The 16,701-nt window shown below is 41.0% G+C and overlaps 2 protein-coding genes across 4 annotated transcripts in view; both read left to right on the top strand.

Annotated features, from left to right (window-relative positions):
- plcl2 (phospholipase C like 2) overlaps positions 1-16,701 on the top strand; it is a 39,876-nt gene that overhangs the window by 17,979 nt on the left and 5,196 nt on the right. For both annotated transcript variants that reach the window (XM_076280804.1, XM_076280805.1), the window contains exons 2-4: positions 4,049-6,535; positions 7,793-7,996; positions 12,114-12,189. In XM_076280804.1, coding sequence (XP_076136919.1) covers positions 4,049-6,535; positions 7,793-7,996; positions 12,114-12,189 — 2,767 coding nt within the window. The remainder of the gene's footprint in view (positions 1-4,048; positions 6,536-7,792; positions 7,997-12,113; positions 12,190-16,701) is intronic.
- Positions 11,336-16,701, top strand: part of septin7b (septin 7b) — a 407,282-nt gene continuing 401,916 nt past the window's right edge. For both annotated transcript variants that reach the window (XM_076280807.1, XM_076280806.1), the window contains exon 1: positions 11,336-11,341. In XM_076280807.1, the coding sequence (XP_076136922.1) occupies positions 11,336-11,341 (6 nt within the window). The remainder of the gene's footprint in view (positions 11,342-16,701) is intronic.

Raw genomic sequence — 16,701 nt, 5'->3', positions numbered from 1 at the left:
ACTGTGAAACACATGCCTTAGAGGCTGCATTTTGGTGGATGACATTGAGAAGTCCCATCAGAGAGCAACGGTGTCTCATGGTGCAACAGAATGAGGACGATAAATCATTTGTGATGTCACATTTGGAATATCTATGGTATAATCATAGTTATTTAAGGTCTTTCAGGCATTTCCAACTGTAGCCTAATATTTGTGATCAACAGCCTGCAGTCAAGTGATTCATTAGTCTTTGTCAACCCCTGAAAGCAAGCTCCACCTCTCTCTCTTCTAGACTGGCTGCTTATGTAATGTTCAGCCATGGGGCTGTGTGGTTTGACTGTTAACGACTCCATGGAGAGCACCATTGGGTTTTTTTTCAGTCCTCGTTAAAGCCTGCAAAGTATTCAAACGTAGACTGGAAGCATGGGGGTGTTGGTAGGAGCTGTGATGATACAGTACACTGATTATGTCCCAAGTGCTGATTTTCCACACAGAAACCACACAGATCATAGGCTATGGAAACAAATGATCTGGGGTTTTTTCGCTTCATTTTTAAAATATATTTCCCTATAGTTTTGGAATATTACTGTTGGATCTACAATATGATCTGACTGGGAAAATAAGGGTGCACTCCAACTGATGTGCATTATGCCTGCCGGTTGACGCTATAATCCCACAGTCACTTGCATCAGATCAAAGCATTACATTTATCTTGGAAAATCTGTTGAAAATGAGTGTTTGGATACGTATGTCACACATTAAATACAATGTCTACAAAGCTAAAAGAAGTCTTTGATGCACTATGCTGAAGAATGCATGGAGACCTGAAAGTAGTCAACCTTTCCCCTCACACTCTGGTAGTGATATTTTCTGTTAGCACTCCATGACTGATTTTCCAATTGACTTCCAATCACCCTTTGGCTAAAATGCATAGACTTCCATGTTAAGTCCGGGGGAATGCACAAAGGTCAATGGAGCCGTCTCACATTGACACTAGAGACTACTGTGTCTTTGCAGAGAGTGGTTTTACATAGGCTGCATGTAGTGTCGCGTGTGCTGCCTGGAAAGGTTTGTGACATCTTCCCACCTGAGCGGAGGTGATGTGGAGGACCCGGTGGAGCGGCACAAGCTGGGGCTTGGGAAATGTCATGGATGCAGCAGCAGCAGGCTAACATGATGAGATGTGTGGGCTTAGATGCTCCAGGGGAGAATCATCACAGCCTACCCACAATGCCTTGTGACAGGCACCCTAAGTGAAGCGGTGCAGTCACTTCTCGAGAGGGGGGCATCCACAGCCCTCATTCCATGGCGATAGGAGGATGAATCAGAGAGCAATGACAACAGTATCCCTGTAGAAGCCAAAGACGGCCTTTTTTCATCTCTTTTGATGGATGCAGTTCACATCATTCCTGAACCTCAGCTTGACCTTCCTGTTCATGGCATCCATTCAGTCTGGACTACATTACATGTATGTCGCTTTGGACAAAAGCGTCTGCCAAATCCCATAACCATACATTAAAGGTGCAGCAGTAGTGTGTTTGTTTTGAAAACAGAAATAAGAAGGCACCCTCAGTTAGAGACACCAGTATACGTTCAGGGCCTTTATTCACAAAGCCTTTTAAAGGGACACCAGGCAACGTTTTCGTGTTAATTACTCATCTTCGTAAGTCAGTATATGGTTAAATGACTCATTACAGGGCAAATGAAGACTCTCGCCTGCCCCTACTGCCTGTAGGAAGAATATCCCGCTTGCAAGTTCAGTGTATCGTACCCGCAAAGCAGGATCAGTTTACAGTTACATCCTGCATCCACAGCACAGAGGCAGGCTAACGAAATGCTAGCAATTGTTGCAAACGTGTGTATAATGGCAGAGCCGGCGAAGAAGCAGCGAAAACCCTTGACGGAAGATGCAAAGAAAAGGAAAAGAGCTTCAGACCGAGCGAGGGGGAGTTTCGTAGAGAAAAAGCATCAGGCTTGCCCGGTGTCCCTTTAAATTGCACTAAACGTTTTTAATTAATAGTTGTCTCTTAAAACCTATTCACAATAGGGGCAGCCGTGGCCTACTGGTTAGCTACTACTGGTTATTTTAGCGCTTCGGACTTATAACCGGAGGGTTGCCGGTTCGAACCCTGACCAGTAGGTACGGCTGAAGTGCCCTTGAGCAAGGCACCTAACCCCTCACTGCTCTCCGAGCGCCGCTGTTGTTGCAGGCAGCTCACTGCACCAGGATTAGTGTGTGTTTCACCTCACTGTGTGTTCACTGTGTGCTGAGAGTGTTTCACTAATTCACGGATTGGGATAAATGCAGAGACCATATTTCCCTCACGGGATCAAAAGAGTATACTCATACTATACTTACTAAGGAAAAATGACAACTTCTAAGACAAGCTCAGTTGCTAGGGTTGATGACAATTCCCATGTAAGAGTTTCAGTGACAGGTCTATGCTGGCTAGTAGTCAGACTGCATGAGTAGGCTACCGCGTAGGTCAGGGTGCATCCAAGCTTTCAGATCAGAATTACTGTAACTGTTTCAGTTAGTCAGTCTACATTTTACTTCCTATTGTAACCTACCCATTTGTGAAGTTGAGATATCTTACGCTTCTGTGGAAAGTGGGTAGCTCCACTGCTTCGTGACTTTTCTGGAAAGTGACAGCGTTGATGGTAACCACATTCTTCTTCCCACACCACAGTGCTTTATGCTGTTGGCCACAAGAATGTATCTGAACTTGACTAGGCCTCTTTTTTTGTCTCATCACTCATAACAAAACTACAAAAGTGTCATTGTAACAGAAACACATAGAGGTAGGAGGGGGAAAAGTATTAAGTTTAGTATAGTTATATTTTTGGCACAATATCATTAGAGCAGTGCCAAGTATCACTGTATTTATTTATTTAACATTATGAGTTTTATTTTATTTTGGTAGTACATCAGTTGTGATAATATTGATACTGAAGTCCACAGGATGGCACAATACTTTGCTCTTCTCTTGCATCATAGAAAAAAATCGTAAAGGAAGTCAGTTGAGGACAAATGTACTGCACCAAGGTAGCTGCAGATAATCCAAGTTTATGAAATGTAATACATGTGAGAATTACTATACTAATAATTGTAATACTTCCTGTGTCACAAAAGGGAAATAATCTCAATAATGTAGTGACAAGGCCCACGTATTGATAGAATCATTGTTGCCCCGGTCGCCATATAGCCTCAGATGGATTGTCCAATTGTATGTGCTGGTTGAGCAGTGCTTCCTCTTTGCTCTTCCAAAAAGCTCATACAGAGTACTTCATACGTGCACAGAACTCGTTATAGAACAGGGCACACACTTCACCGGTTATTTTTTCACTCAAAGAGCCTTTTTAGCACTTTACATAGCACATCTCTACAGTACTGCCCCAAACTTAATGGTTCTCACACAACTGTATATCTATTAAGGAAGGAATCATTTTTGTCTATGCCAAAAAATATGAATAATGTCCATAATGTTTCTGAAATTCAATGTCATGAACTAAATTGTAAAGGAATGTGTGAATGTGTTGTCACCTTCTGAAACTCACACATAAACCATAGCATTTTCTTTTGTAGTGGTAGTTTTTCACTTGAGCTTTCTAAATGGGGAATATCCAGCCCCATGCATCATGTTGCTTTGAGCTAAGTGCAAATGACAAAAGCAGTTATAATTGTAATTTGTGATAACTTCAGCTAATGAATCATAAGAGTGATTAATTAGCCAGTGCTTAGAGCATCAGATGGTACATTGCTGAAATAAAATAAATAATTTGAAGTGGCCTTTTAATCTACTGAACACTCTTAGTCAACACATTACAAAAAGAAAGTCACGTATTGCAGTGTAATACGACACTTTGCAACACATTGAAATAAAAAAGTCACCTATTGCAGTGTTATACGACACTTCCCATTTTTTCTTTATTTACACATTATTTAATAGTCCCTAGCGAAATTGTTTGCATTTGGCCTTTTATCTCTGTCAATGATTCATCATCAGGCCACATGAAATAATTCAGGAATGTCATGTGTTGTGACAGTTTGAACTCTTTTTTTTCCCAGGATGGCTCCAGGCAGCGGAAGGAAAGGAAGAAAACCGTTTCATTCAGCAGCATGCCAACAGAGAAGAAGATCAGCAGTGCCAGCGACTGCATCAATGCCATGGTGGAAGGGTCCGAGTTGAGGAAGGTGCGGTCCAACTCCCGTGTGTACCACCGGTACTTCCTCCTGGATGCTGACATGCAGTCCCTCCGATGGGAGCCTTCCAAGAAGGAGTCTGACAAGGCCAAGATCGACATCAAATCTATCAGAGAGGTGCGAACTGGCAAGAACACGGACACCTTCAGAACCAATGGTGTTTCTGATCAGATATCAGAGGATTGTGCATTCTCGATAATCTGTGGAGAGAACTATGAATCCCTGGACTTGGTAGCGAATTCTGCAGATGTGGCCAATATTTGGGTAACTGGACTCAGGTATCTGATATCATATGGGAAACACACATTAAACATGATTGAAAGCAGCCAGAACAACTTGCGAACATCCTGGCTTAGTGAACTCTTTGAGGAAGCTGATGTCAATGGTAGCAAACACCTTAGTTTGTGTACTGCTGTGCAGCTGATCAAAAACTTAAACCCTGGACTCAAAAACGTGAAGATTGAGCTGAAGTTCAAAGAATTGCACAAGTTAAAAGAAAAGATTGGATGTGATGTGAGTCTGGAAGAGTTCACTGAGGTCTTCCATGACCTTTGCACGAGACCAGAAATTTACTTTTTGCTCGTCCAATTCTCTAGTAACAAGGAATTCCTTGATACTAAAGATTTAATGATATTTTTGGAGGCAGAGCAAGGCATGGCCCAAGTCAGCGAGGACACCAGTCTGGAGGTCATTCAGAAGTACGAACCTTCCAAAGAGGGCCAACAGAAAGGCTGGCTCTCCCTTGATGGATTCACCAATTACCTCATGTCGCCTGACTGCCACATTTTTGAACCAGAACAAAAGACAGTTTGCCAAGATATGACCCAGCCACTGTCCCACTACTACATCAATGCATCCCACAATACCTACCTGATTGAGGATCAATTCAGGGGACCTTCTGACATCACAGGATATATCCGTGCTCTGAAGATGGGTTGCCGTAGTGTAGAGCTGGATGTTTGGGATGGGCCAGACAATGAGCCGGTCATTTATACAGGACATACAATGACCTCACAGATTGTCTTCCGCAGTGTCATAGACATCATTAACAAATACGCATTTGTTGCTTCTGAGTACCCTCTGATAGTCTGTTTGGAAAACCACTGTTCCTTAAAGCAGCAGAGGGTCATGTTTCAACACCTCAAAAAAATATTGGGAGATAAACTCTACACAGGTACCCCCAAACCAGAGGACAGTTACCTACCCTCTCCCTCAGCTTTGAAGGGCAGAATTCTTCTGAAGGGTAAGAAGTTGCCCCCGTCATGCACAAGTTCAGAGGGTGAAGTGACTGACGAGGATGAAGGGGCTGAGATGTCCCAGAGGATGAACATTGATAGTGGTGAGCAGCAACCAGTCGCCTTGCCCAAGAAACTCCAGCTCTCCAAAGACCTCTCAGACCTGGTGACTCTGTGCAAATCCATTGAGTTCAAAGACTTCCCAACGGCATTTCAGAACCAGAAGCACTGGGAACTTTGCTCATTTAATGAAGTTTTTGCAGGCAGATGTGCCACAGACTTCCCTGGGGACTTTGTCAACTACAACAAGAAATTCCTGGCTCGTGTGTACCCTAGTCCAATGCGAATAGACTCCAGCAATATGAATCCTCAGGACTTCTGGAAGTGTGGCTGCCAGATAGTGGCCATGAATTACCAAACGCCTGGTTTAATGATGGACCTGAATATCGGCTGGTTCAGACAGAATGGTAATTGTGGCTATGTTCTGCGTCCAGCCATTATGAGGGAACAGGTTTCTTATTTCAGTGCCAATACTAAAGATTCAGTGCCCGGTGTGTCTCCCCAGCTCTTGCACATAAAGATCATCAGTGGACAAAATTTTCCTAAACCTAAGGGCTCAGGTGCCAAAGGGGATGTTGTGGACCCCTACATATATGTGGAGATCCACGGCATTCCTGCAGATTGCGCTGAGCAAAGGACTAAAACTGTCAATCAAAACGGGGACAATCCCCTTTTCGATGAAAGTTGTGAGTTTCAAATCAACCTCCCGGAGTTAGCAATGGTACGCTTTGTGGTGTTGGATGATGACTACATTGGGGATGAGTTTATTGGCCAGTACACAATTCCGTTTGAATGCCTGCAGCCAGGCTTTCGCCATATTCCACTTCAGTCACTCACCGGAGAAGTCCTTCCTCATACCTGGCTGTTTGTGCATGTGGCCATAACCAACCGCCGAGGTGGGGGCAAACCCCACAAGAGGGGTCTGTCTGTAAGAAAGGGTAAAAGGAGCCGTGAGTATGCCACCATGAGGATACTGCTCATAAAGAATGTGGATGATGTCTTCAAGACTGCTACACTGCCACTAAGAGAAGCCACAGACCTCAGAGAAAATGTGCAGGTAATGATTTACATACTAAACACCCTCATTATGTTTTTGAAAGACATGGTCATATCATATTGTAAAACCGTCATACGGAGTCATTGTTAGGGGAGGTGAATGATCAGCTTATTTTATTGAGGGTAGTGTCTTTGGTCTTTATGAAAATTACCTCAGTGTCAAGCATAGATCACAGCCAGCTCTACTTCAAAAGACTCTGTGCATCTGGAGTGGGAACCCCTTTTGGGGCAAAACAAAACCCCTAGGCGTGATTTAATCAGAGCTGAAATAACCTAATACCTTGATGTTGTGCAACTGGCAAGACAGAACTGAAGGAGACTTCAAAGCTGAATGGCGCACTGGTAAGATCCCACACCAAGCCCTTGGAAGTGGGCTCTGTTCAGAACCACAGGTAGCTCCTAGCAGCTTATCAGAATTCCGTTTAATATTTAAAATGGAAAACCTCTTATATAATACTGCCTGGTATGTCTGTAAGTACTGCATCTCTCGGTAATACATCTATAAAGAATATTAAGCTGACTAAAGAATAGCAGTAGCAGTGTTACTGTCATAAAATACAAAGCAACTGTGAAAACAAGGGGAAACCAGGATATGCTGTTATTTCCCCACCTTCTTCACTGAAGCCCAAATATATTGCTTTCGCTTCTCACTCTTCCAGAACAGAATACCAATTTCTAATACCTTTTATATTAGGTCCACTACATACAACATTCATTTGAGATCTAGTTCTTATGAAAGCCCTCAGACATTCAGTAAGTTCCTCAGGGCAATGATGGTTTCCTTGGTGTCTTGTTTCCTGACAGGGTTGCTGTGTTTTGGTATTTCATAACACATTGAGTTTATTTTCTGAGCTTTGTTTACATTGCATTTTCCATTCAAAAACAAACAGCTAACTATGAGGCTTAAAATATATATATTTTTTTCCCCCACTGTCCTTGCCATTGTTTTCGGAGTGTGTAAATGTGGCCCCCTGTATATGCATGTCTGTGTGCAAACATTGCTTTTGTGCATTACAGTTAGACAGGGAACACATGTGCAAACCACTTCCTGTTGCAGCTCTTATTGATTAGAGATCAAATATGTTTCATTTAAGGAAGTTGGTGAATTTACTACATCATAAGAGAGTGGCCTTACACTTAAAATGAACAAACTGTTGCATGGTAAATGTAGTTACATTTTAATATCTTGAATTACTATATGTTGTAGTAATCCTACAGACTGCGCACAATGTGTGTCTGTGTGTCTTTGACTCTGCAGAATGCAATAGTGTCCTTCAAAGAGCTATGTGGTCTGTCGGCGGTGGCGAACCTGAAGCAGTGCATACTGGCTCTGTCGTCTCGTCTGACAGGGCCAGACAACAGTCCTGTCCTGCTGTTTAACCTGAAAGACCAGTACCCCTCCATGGAGCCCCAAGGTGTCCTCCCAGAGGTGCTGAAGAAAGTTATCATGGCCTATGACACGGTGAGAAGCTTATCAAGTCAACCTCAAAACGCTCAAATTGAACACGTCACATCATCACAAATTTGTATACACTTTTATGAGAAATGGCTCAGGCAAAATAATCCTTACTTGTCTTGTGCATGCCTAAAAGTAGTGTACTACTAAATTGTATTCCATTAGTATTGAATTACCTTTTAAACACCTGAGATATCAATCACAGAACACAACAGCAGGTTCAGATTTTTTTGCAGTACTTTGTTGTCTAAGCTCTTTGACAAGGGATCAAAGGTGGAGTTTTGCCAGATTTTTGATTATTTGAAACATGCAGGGTGATAAGCGGAATGATGTTGTGTTGAATAATAGTGATGCTGTTTACACAGCAGACCGTTGTTATGTAAGGTGGTTTCAGACACTCCCATATTGATTCATAATTTCTAAATACTTACACTGTGAACATTGACAAGCCTCTTAAATATGTTATGCTATTTTCCATACAAAACTAAATATGATGTAGAAATATGTGTTTTATTTTATTTACTTAAAAACCTGTAAATAAAACTGAAAGCTACATCAATCTAACTTAGAGGTCCAGTTTGTGGTCAGGTCTGTAAAAAAATCTCATCAAAGTAATTTGCAATTACAATGCATTATAATGAACATAAAATATGCACACTTTGACATTTCACTTGAATAAGAATGTATTTTGTATTAAGCATATAATGTTATCCACAGGGAGGCATGCGTGAAGGTGACAAATGGGTGCATATTGCTTTAACTGTGGAACAGCAGAGGTTAGAGGACTACAGCTCAACACAGACGGCCATTAGCATAGCTTTGAATCCCATTTACTTAATGTGGCCATTATGGATCCTTCTCCAGAGTGGAAAAGGCACACTGTGTTCAGACACAAGGGATGTCTGTAAAAAATAAGTGAATTGTTCAATAGGGCGGAAAGGCAGTTTTTATAAATAGCAGTCTTAACAACAAATGCCAGCTCACATTAAAGTTATTTAGATTTTGTTCAGTTTGTTAGGCACTCAATCACTCAAGCAAATGATGATATGGATTTTATTGTCAGAAAAGTGTATCTTCAATAAAGTAGATATTCATTCGCTGATGTTATCTGATGAATACTTAATCTTTTGGAGAAAGTGGATGTGTGTTCATCAGCAAAATTAAAGCTATTTGAAAGATTACAGCAAACTGCTAGAATCTGATGATAAAAATAGAAGTGGAGTTACTTAGAGATCAGACAGTGACAGTATTGTGAAGTACAATGTTACATTGGTTGAAAGACACTGTGAAATACAGAACACTGTCAATAAATCATGAACCACAAGATGGAAATACTCTAGCGTGCCCATTTGAGGAGATGCACTTGTCATGAACCCAAACCAAAAATCACTGTGTGAGGGTGTACACTCGAGACCAGGCACTGTTGTGCATTTTAATAAAGACACACTGGATGGTGTCTCAGAGTCCCTGCTGGATCATTAGTCAACTGGCTGACAATGACAAGACACGGTCACAGCCATGAGACAAGACTTTGTTGATGGGATTTATCTGTGAACAATGGACGGCGGTAACAAAAACTAGATCAAAAGAACACTACCATAGTCCACAGCTCTGGGAGCCTGTGATCTCACTTTTATGTTTCTGCTCCTGTGCAGTGCCGTTTGATCAGGGCTGTCCCATACATTACATTACAGCCTGGCCTTGTGTAACTCAGTGGTCTGGAGAAACACAGGCTTACATCAAAACAGCGCACTGCATTCTTGTGGGGCAGCGGATCCTGGCTCGCCTTGCTCCAGCACACACTGAGCCGAAGAGGCATGCTGCGGGGTTCACATCCTCCGCCCTGAGTGCCTCTGCACTATAAATACCCCCGTTGTGGTGGGTCAGCCACCAAGGCTGTAATTTCTTCACCCATTAGTAGTGTAATCACAGTGGGCATGGCAGCCTTGAATCTGGTGCTGCAGCTGTGGAATGTCACAAACAGCCCCCTTCATGCAAAGCTGATGCCACACTCCCTCCTTTTCGACACCGCCCCTCCACTTCCCTCCCCCCAGCAGCTTGTCTTCCTGTCTCACAGCAAGAGTGTGTAATGCATGTGACCTGAATGATGAAACCTGCATGGATGGGTCACAGGCCTGGCTGTTTGCTCACCATCCAGCCAGCAACACCCCCCCCCCCCCCCACACACACACACACACACACACTTGCTGTGTTGCCCTCAGGCAGATGGGCCCACTTTTCTGATCTGGGTACTGCTCAAGGCTTCTTCCTGTAGAGTTTTTTCTTTTCTCCTTTCCACTGTCACCTTTGTGCTTGCTCTGGGGTTTTAGGCCTTAGGCCCTGATAAGTGCATTGGTACAGATTCAGTTGTTGTAATGTATGCTGTAGTACAGAACTGAAACTGAATTGAGATCCACTTGCTGAACCACCACAGAACCATCTGATAAGCACAAGTAGATGGTAGAGTCCATAACACACAGCCCAGAGGCAGTTATTGTCATTTCCTGCCATCCTTACACTCTTAAAATGAATGTGTAGAAAACAACACATCTTGTGTTGTTTTTAACACATCTCTGTGTCCAGATAGGGACAACATAGTTTGTGTTGTTTCCAACACATTGCTTTTTTTATTTGTTACACAATATTAAATAACACAACTTGCATTGAAAACGACACAACTTGCATTGTTTTTTTTAACCCATCTTTTTATCAGAATCAGCTTTATTGGCCAGGTTTGCGTAAACAAACAAGGAATTTGACTCCGGTTAATCTTTGCTCTCAAAGTACAACACACTTAACATATAAGAATAAAAATAAATACCATACAAAGAGTAGAAGAATAAAAACCGAACAGTAAGAATAGAATGAAGGGCAGTAGAATATGGCCATGTCCAGATAGGGACAACACATTCGTTTTAAGAGTGTATTTTATTATCTCAACTTAAAGTTATGCTTTTTATAAGCTTGCTGCCTGTAATGATTTTCAAGTCATGACTTTGACCAGGACAGCTGGACAGTTTGCTTGTTCTGTTGATTGCCCCCAATGTCCATACCACCGGGCACTGCTCCTACTACAGACTGTCACATAGAAATGTACTCCAAAGCCGTCCTCCTTTTTTCTGTGTTTTCCTCTCTCTTGGCAGACACTGAGGACACCGTGCCCTTTTAATACATGACCTTTTGGTTCTCTTAAGTCACTACGGGAATGTATAAATCAATTAGAGTGACATTCTTTGTATAAAGAGCCATACCTGTGGCACTAATGGAATGTGAAGTGGAGCAATGTCAGAATCACGCTGAAGTCCTTTCCAATTTTAGATTATACGTGCCTCCAGTGAAAACATAATGGCAGCAGTTCTTATCGATTGATAAATAGACTTAACACAGATACGGTAATTTAGATTGGCCTGACTAAATCAGTTGTGATTGTATTTCTGACAAACACATGCGGTAATTTTGCTTTAGTCCCAGAACCATTATGCTCAATTGGTTGGTAGGACATGCTTTGAGATGTTATTTCTGGGGCTTAAGAAGTGTAAACGGATTCCCAAGGCCTCTGGGTGTACGATAAGAACAACCATGGGAACTTAAAACAGTCTGGAGGTCAATAAAAGTGTGTGCAGTCAATTAAAGTGAAAAATAACCTTGGCAGATAAATGGCACTAACGGCAGTAAAAGTAAAGCATAGCTCAAGGTGTCATTTCATAACATGACTATAGTTATTTACACGCATCCCTCTGTAGTTCTATCTTAGGAGGCTGTGGGATGGATACTTCTTTATTTTATTTATGATGTTATTACCAGATATGTGCCTCTGAAGTATCATCAGGAGGAAGTGAGAAGTCAAGGAACTGATTCTATTCTATTCTATTCATCTATTGATTCTAAAGCTCACGATTTAGCAGCCATTTTGTGAGCTTATACCACACAGCACTTGAATCTGATAACGTCCTTCGTGTTTCTGAACACTTCTGGTAACTAAGCTTTTAAAAAAAAACCTACTATGCTCATCCTTTTCATATTTGAAAGGGATGCAGTGGTTATCTCAGGTCATTTTGTGAGTAGACATAATGGATTACATGATCCTGTCCAGTACACTAAATTCATGTTTTGTTTTTGGTAGATGATCCAGACCAGTAAAACACTATTGGAAAATTCTGAGGGGGTCTACGAGAGGATACTTCAAACTCAGAAAGCAGGTAAAAGATTGTGCATGTTTGTGTGTGTAGGCACATTTGTCTGTGTGTGACAGAGAGGGAGTGATCGTACATAGGGTAATGAATTTCAGGTGCAATTCTCATGTCTCAAAGAGCTAAACCATGAATGAGTTCACAGAAATATCAAAAGAGAACAAGATAATTATCCCTTGCTTGTTATGTAACTATTATTATGCACTGTTTTTTGTTCTACCTGTGTGAGGTTCTGCTTTGAGACATGTTTCAAACCACTTCATTATCACTTCAATTAAGAGGTTTACAATGAAGCCATAGTTTGCTAATATTATAATAATTATAATAAGTTTTTTTTTTTGAGGTTACCATGACATTCAGATATCAGTGATCAGATCTCTTTAGAACTTACATTGTCAATTGATTCTTGATGGTGGTGGTTTCTGACATATCAGTATATTTGTTATTGTGCATGTGGTCGCATATCATAGCGTAAGACTCAATCAAGTTCTCTCCTCAACCACCAATTATACCAGGTGTAGTACAATTTGGTCTGTCTCCAAATGTCAGTAATACGGCTATTTATTGACTGCACTGAATGCATTGAGTGCACTTCATCTGGGTGTTAATATTGCATTTGTAAGCTTTTCAATGGTGCTAGAATCTAGGCTCAATGAAATATCAGAGTTCTTTCACTGTTCAGTCATTGACATAGTGTGGGTTTGGCTCCAAAGGACACACTGAAGGCTGCACTGAAGTTAATGGTGGTTCAAAAAAGAAAAAAGAGATGTACATTTTCAGACATCTATTTAAAATACATGTTATATCATACTCAATTGCATATATGAATCTTGCTTCCATACATACCCAGAAATCAAATCCTTGCATTTAAAAGGGTGGCTTTGAAGCATGGGAATTGCTTATGGATGAGCAGTCTTCTCAAGTTTCTGCTTTCAAAATGGCATGAATGTTCCATTTTACTGGTCTTGCGGTCTTCTCATTCTAAAGCCTCTTGGATAAGCAAGCTGAGCCAGTTGTTATGAGGCTGAGTATTTATTGATTTGCAGGTGGTGGCTACATAAAATATTCATCCGCTGTTGTCCTGGCACATCGGCAAAGAAAATGGGACGTGCCTTGAACGGATCACACATTGTAAATCAAACTCCCTACGCAGTTTAGTTTACCCCTCTCTCTCTCTCTCTCTCTCTCTCTCTCTCTTCCTTTTCCCCCAAAACATGCTGTCAGGTCTTTATTGTAGAATATGCATGAAAAAAGATGTTAAGTGTTAAAGAAAAATGTTAAGGTGACCAGGCAAATAAAATGGGACATCCCTTGAATGGATCACACATTGTAAATCAAACTCGCTATGCAGTTTAGTTTACCACTCACTTTCTCTCTTAATTTTTCCCACAAACATGTGCTTTCAGGTCTTTCATGTAGAATATGCAAGACAAAAATTAAATGTTAAAGAAAAATGACCAGAATGAATGAAATCCATCAGGTGTAACCCTCTTCTATCTATATGTTTTGCTTAAAAAAAGCGAAGCGACTGCAAAAGACTTCAAAGTGACATTCATGTGAATGGTCATGTGATGTGAAGAAATAAGTAAACAGGTTATTCCCACTAGGCATCAATCTAGATGTGCATTCCGAGGTATGTTAATAAATCTATATACCGCAATGTACAAAGAGATTACCATTAACATTCACCGTCAGGACTGTTAGCGGTGGAGAAGTGGACCAGCACCCTATGGAAACCCAACAAATACAAAGTTCTGAATAATCCATCAAAACTGCCCACAGAGAAAAATGTCTCAAGGTATCAACTTTCTCTTTAATTTGCTCTCTCTTTAGTATTGTGTGTGCATGCGTGTGTGTGTGCATGAGCAAGTGAGCAAACTCCAAAAACCAAACATGGCCCACATTATATAATTACAGATCAACATAGGCCTTTGATTACGCTCACGTATTTTAGAACCGGAAAGCCACACTTCATTCCATCCGCCCTAAGGGATGGCAGAGATTTCAGCCCCTACAACTGCTATGTCGATATCTTGTTCCCTCGGGAGATTAAATTGTTACCATATACTTATGACCTTATCTAATCACTCACTGCATTTTAAAGCCAAGCCACTGCATTTAAAGCTGACCATCCGTGAATAACAGATGCTGACAAATCAGGTCTGTGCAGCTGTGTACCAATGCCGATGGATAAACCTATACTGTGTGACTCAGATGTAGAACTGTAGGAAGATTTAATCACATCCTGATAGTATAATAGACAAAATAGTAGATAATCAAAAAACACGCAGGAAAACAAACATGCAGCTAAAAATAACTTTCTAAATACTACCTGATGCTAGAAAATGGGGTGTGTGTGTGTGGGGGTGGGGGTGGGGGGGTGATTAGCAAAACACTTCATTGAAGTGTTTCTACAATTATGCATGTATTATTATTTATATATATATATATATATATATAGTTCTATAACAAAATATAGTTCTATAATATAGTATCTATAACAAAATTATTCTTACCCCTTGGCAAATATTGATTTAATGTTGATTTTCTCTTGACCAATATGTTTGTTCTGACCTAAAATTACACTGCCACATGCCAATAGGTGGCAAGACAATGTGGTAGAAACATGGAATCCAAAAAATAAGCGTTATCTTTTTTAACATTTTTATGAAAAATGGCGTGTCCACAATTATTCATACCCTTTTAAAATAATCACTGGAAACATCTTTATTTGCAATCAAAGCTCTCAAAATAGTTATTTTTTATACTTATAATACGTACCAAGCCGCTCCATGTCTCCACAATGATTGTAGACTGCACCTTTTAAGCTGCAATCCTGGTTTTGAGGCAGGAACGATTATTTGCCATCACTCTGGCCTTGTACTCACTTTTTTGACGAATTGAGGTCTGGCTGGGCCACTCTAAAATATGACATTGTTCTCTGTTAACCATTTCTTGACTTGTTTGGCTGTATGTTTTGGATCATTGTATGGTTTAATGGCCCAATGATGCCTATTGGGGCAGGTCTCTTTGCACACTGCCTGATCTTTTCCTCCAGAATCTCAGTGTAGCCTCTTGCTTTAGTGTTACCGCTTACCTTGAGAAGATCACCAGGTCCCCCTGGTTGAAAAACATCCCAAAAGAATACTTTTCTAACCCCCACATTTGAAATGGACATGGTGTCATTGGAATTTAATGCTTCTTTTTTTATGCCAATCTCAGGCCATGTCCCTTGGTCAAAACAAATTCAGCGAAAGCTAAATTAGGTGTGCCCTTATAAAGGTTCAGCTGAGTTGTACATGTTTGGAGAAGAGTGATCCATGATCAGCATCCAAGATGACCAAGTGGTCCATTTTTAGATGGAGTGAACATTTCAACCACCAAATCACCATCCACAATGTGGAGAATGGCTATAGAAATGTATTCGTTTTGGGTGTTTTTCAGACAATGGGACCTGGTGAACTTCTCAAAGTAAACGGTAACACTAAAACAAGGGGCAAATTGAGAATTTTGGAGGAGAAGATCAGGCTGTCTGCCGAGAGACCTGCCCCAAAAGGCAGCATTGGACCATTAAACCACACAATGATCCAAAACATACAGCTAAACAAAGCAAGAAATGGTTAACCGAGAACAATACCAACATTTTAGAGTGGCACAGCCATAGTCCAGACCTCAATCCGTCAAAAAAGTGAGCACAAGGCCAGAGGGAAGGCAAATAATCGCTCTTGACTAAAAACCCAGATTGCTGTTAAAAAGGTGCAGTCTAGAATCATTGTGGAGACATGGAGAGGCTTGGTAGGTATTATAAAAACCATTTTGAGAGCTGTGAATGCAAATATAGATGTTTCCATTGATTATTTAAAAAGGGTATGAATCATTTTTCATAAAAATTTAAAAAAAAATTAAAATGCTTATTTTTTTGATTCCATGTTTCTACCACATTGTCGTACAACCTTTTGACATGTGGTAGTGTCATTTTCAGTCAGAACAAACATATTGATAAAGAGAAAATCAACATTGAATCAATATTTGCCAGGGGTATGAATAATTTTGTTCTTAACTGTATATATACTGTATATATATATATATACACTACCGGTCAAAAGTTTGGGGTCACTTAGCATAGCTGTGTGTGTGGAAGGTTAGTAAACCTCACTCCCCGACGCCTCAAGAGCAGTGCTGGCATGAAAGCTAGCGGCCTGGGCTTTTTGCTCGATTATCAGCACGCTTGACTCCCGATCCGAGGTGCTGCTGTTTCGCGGGTTTGAGTCCGGGCGTGTGCAGGGCTGAATCGCACAGGTTCAACATAACGCAGGTTACATATATATATATAAAGTGAGCATGTATATATTCGTCAGTGGGCCAACATCCAGGGCTCAAAAAGCAGGATGTGATTAGCCTCAGCATTTCACCATACAGTATATCAGACTTGTAGTGGTTGTCAAAGGGCATAGGCCTGTGTTCTTGCCGTTTGCCACCACTGAGGCGTTGGCAGAGGGGCTTGAGTTTTTAAAACACAGC

Source organism: Alosa pseudoharengus, unplaced genomic scaffold, assembly GCF_046254945.1.
Source record: "Alosa pseudoharengus isolate Yale_2024_CS ecotype anadromous, Long Island Sound unplaced genomic scaffold, YU_APseudo_1.1 YU_APseudo_1.1_scf_12, whole genome shotgun sequence".
In the NCBI taxonomy this organism is placed as follows: Eukaryota; Metazoa; Chordata; class Actinopteri; order Clupeiformes; family Clupeidae; genus Alosa; species Alosa pseudoharengus.
The sequence above is the reverse complement of the archived record's forward strand: the minus strand, read 5'-3'. Positions and strand labels throughout refer to the sequence as shown.